General features: G+C 37.1%; 1 protein-coding gene across 4 annotated transcripts in view; it reads left to right on the top strand.

The window, feature by feature from the left end:
* Nucleotides 1-612: 612 nt before the first annotated feature.
* LOC107695283 (centrosomal protein of 104 kDa-like) overlaps nucleotides 613-2,688 on the top strand; it is a 25,794-nt gene continuing 23,718 nt past the window's right edge. For all 4 annotated transcript variants that reach the window (XM_016495121.1, XM_016495122.1, XM_016495120.1 and 1 more), the window contains exons 1-5: nucleotides 613-685; nucleotides 1,183-1,309; nucleotides 1,542-1,715; nucleotides 1,854-1,992; nucleotides 2,080-2,142. In XM_016495121.1, the coding sequence (XP_016350607.1) occupies nucleotides 1,197-1,309; nucleotides 1,542-1,715; nucleotides 1,854-1,992; nucleotides 2,080-2,142 (489 nt within the window). In that variant the 5' untranslated portion in view covers nucleotides 613-685; nucleotides 1,183-1,196. The remainder of the gene's footprint in view (nucleotides 686-1,182; nucleotides 1,310-1,541; nucleotides 1,716-1,853; nucleotides 1,993-2,079; nucleotides 2,143-2,688) is intronic.

Raw genomic sequence — 2,688 nt, 5'->3', positions numbered from 1 at the left:
GTAACTGGAAATCTATAGGGACAGAGGGGAAGAGTAACACCCTAAACCTATATATATATATATATATATATTCTATTTGTATAAAATATAAATCTAAAAATAAATATAGAAAATATAAAATAAATATAAAATTCTTAACCGTTCAAGGTTTAAGCTAAGGTACATTATTTGTCACATACATACTGATATTTACATACATCTGATAGATTGTTAATTCCTGTGCAACTACAAACAGAAACAACAAAGACTTGTGGACATACACACTCATAATAGAAAATATAATATAATATATATATATAATAAACTATTAAGAAATTTGTGAATAAAGTAGAAAAAAGAATATAGAATTTAGTAGGGGAAATATAAATATAAAATGTTATATAAAGGTAGTATATAAATAATAAAATAATAATAAAGACTAAAAACATTTTTATATCGTTTAGAACTTTCGTTGAAGTTTAGTACTTCAACTAGGGTAGACTTTAGTGAACAAAAGTACTGTACGTTACATAGAAGTGAACAAGAGTCAGTACACGGAAGTGAACGAAATGATTCGTTCACCTAAAAGATTCCTTCAAAAACACCGGGATTCTTTCAAGAACGAACGAAAAATTCGCGCATGCGCACACATTTCAGTTGTCAAACGGTGGTTATGGAGATAAACGTAGGCAACTGCTGTACTTGGGTAAACGACGTATTTATCGAGATTTTATCTGCCAAATAGTGAATATTAGTACTACTCTAAGAATGAGTGTTTCTGAGCTTTATCTGTTTAACGTGTTGTTTGTGATTAAGCTCCTTATCGCTGTTTGAGATGAGTTGTAACCGTAATGTTACTGTTTAGTTAACGTTAGCCAGATTACACGCTAACGCTACATTCTTTACACAACAATCCTAATTATGACTAAAGTTCTTCATAATAAGCAGCAAACCTCTGAATACATATGCGATATTTAAGTGTAGACTTCACTGAAATTACAGTGTTACAACAAGTAGCTGCCAATGTGGTAACTTAATGGAGTAAAATAGATATATACCTCTAAGGATACATCATAAGCGACATATTACTCTCATGTAAAGGAATGTTGCCAAATTACAGGTTCTTTCTATATGTTTTATGTTTGAGTGCTGGTGCTTTGTGAAATTAAACATCATGTATTGTTCATATCCTACATTCATCAGAGCTCAGGTACAGGATGCCTCATAAAATAGGCTTTACTGTGATCAGCTGGTCTGGTCATGAAGGAAACTACAGTGCCAAAAAGCTGATGGTCCATGCTCCCACTGTCATTGGCTGGAGATCCACCAGGTCAATGAATTTTATATTATTTATGTTACGATGTATTTAATATAATTTAGTTAGGATTGGTTTCGAAGACAAACTGTAGAAGTAGGATAATAATGATAAATAATTGATAACTATCAAGGCTATTTAATAGCTGATAATATTCACTTTAATAGCTGGTTATGGTTACTTTTTTACGAAAGATTACAGTTCTGAAATGCTTTTTAAGGAATATTGTTCTAATTATTGTGTATAGGTTCTGTCCATTCCCTCAGGAAATCATATTGCAGTTGGTTGAGAGATGTTGCATCAGGAAACTCCAGCTACTGGCCCATCAGTACCTGATCCCATCCAAGATCGAGTTCCACATTGGAGACAGACTGCCGGAGTCCAGCTCGCCCCAGCAGACTCATAATCTTCACAGATTGGGGTGAGGAAAGATTTTAGATCACTGCTTTGTTCTGGTCATTATCAACGTATAATGTGATTCAGTATATAACACCTAATCACATCTCATTAAGACACTTTTTTTCTGAACTAACTGTATTGAGTGTAATGTGTTGTCTAGGTATGTGTCTCTCTCTGACAACGAGAAGACTGGTTTCAGAGCCAGAGAGCTGAAGTCTGTTCATGTTGATGCTGTTGGGTCTTACTTGAAGCTTACCTTTCACAGAAACCATGTTAATCAATACAACAGCTACAATCAGGTACAAAGAGATTCATGTGGGGAATTAGGGTTGATTTGTTTATTGTAATCATATCAATGTCATATCACGTTCTTTCCGAAATTCTAGGTTGCATTGGTGGCCCTAAATATTTTGGGTGACCCTGTGGATGGAAATGAGATTGGGACAGCAGTAAGTAACTGTTCAGTTTATGGAATTGTTCTCTTCACATCCTCTAGATGGCGATGGTTTTCTGTTAAAGGGGGTCATATGATGCTGCTAAAAAGAACATTATTTTATGTATTTGGTGTAATGAAATGTGTTTATGCGGTTTAAGGTTCAAAAAAACATTCTTTTCCACATACTGTACATTATTGTTTCTCCTCTATGCCCCGCCTTTCTGAAACGCGTCGATTTTTACAAAGCTCATCGGTCTGAAAAGCGAGGTGTGCTCTGATTGGCCAGCTATCCAGTGCGTTGTGATTGGCTGAATACCTCAAGCATGTGACGGAAATGTTACGCCCCTCACCATACTGTGATGCCCTGTCAGGCCGGAGCGACGCTAGTCGTGTCCTCTTTTGGAAGGCCAAACAAAGTAGTTTCGCTTTCACAACGAAACACAGCGTCGTGAGCGGCGGTGGCCTAGAGTGAGAGGAGGCCGGCAGCTAGAGTGAGGAACGGCCGGCGGCCTAGAGTGAGCGGAGGCCGGCGGCTGGAGTGAGCAGCGGCGGGCGGGCG

This window comes from Sinocyclocheilus anshuiensis, unplaced genomic scaffold, assembly GCF_001515605.1.
Source record: "Sinocyclocheilus anshuiensis isolate Anshui unplaced genomic scaffold, SAMN03320099.WGS_v1.1 scaffold122, whole genome shotgun sequence".
Classification (NCBI taxonomy): Eukaryota; Metazoa; Chordata; class Actinopteri; order Cypriniformes; family Cyprinidae; genus Sinocyclocheilus; species Sinocyclocheilus anshuiensis.
Note: the sequence above shows the minus strand (reverse complement) of the source record. Positions and strands in the feature narration are given on the sequence as shown.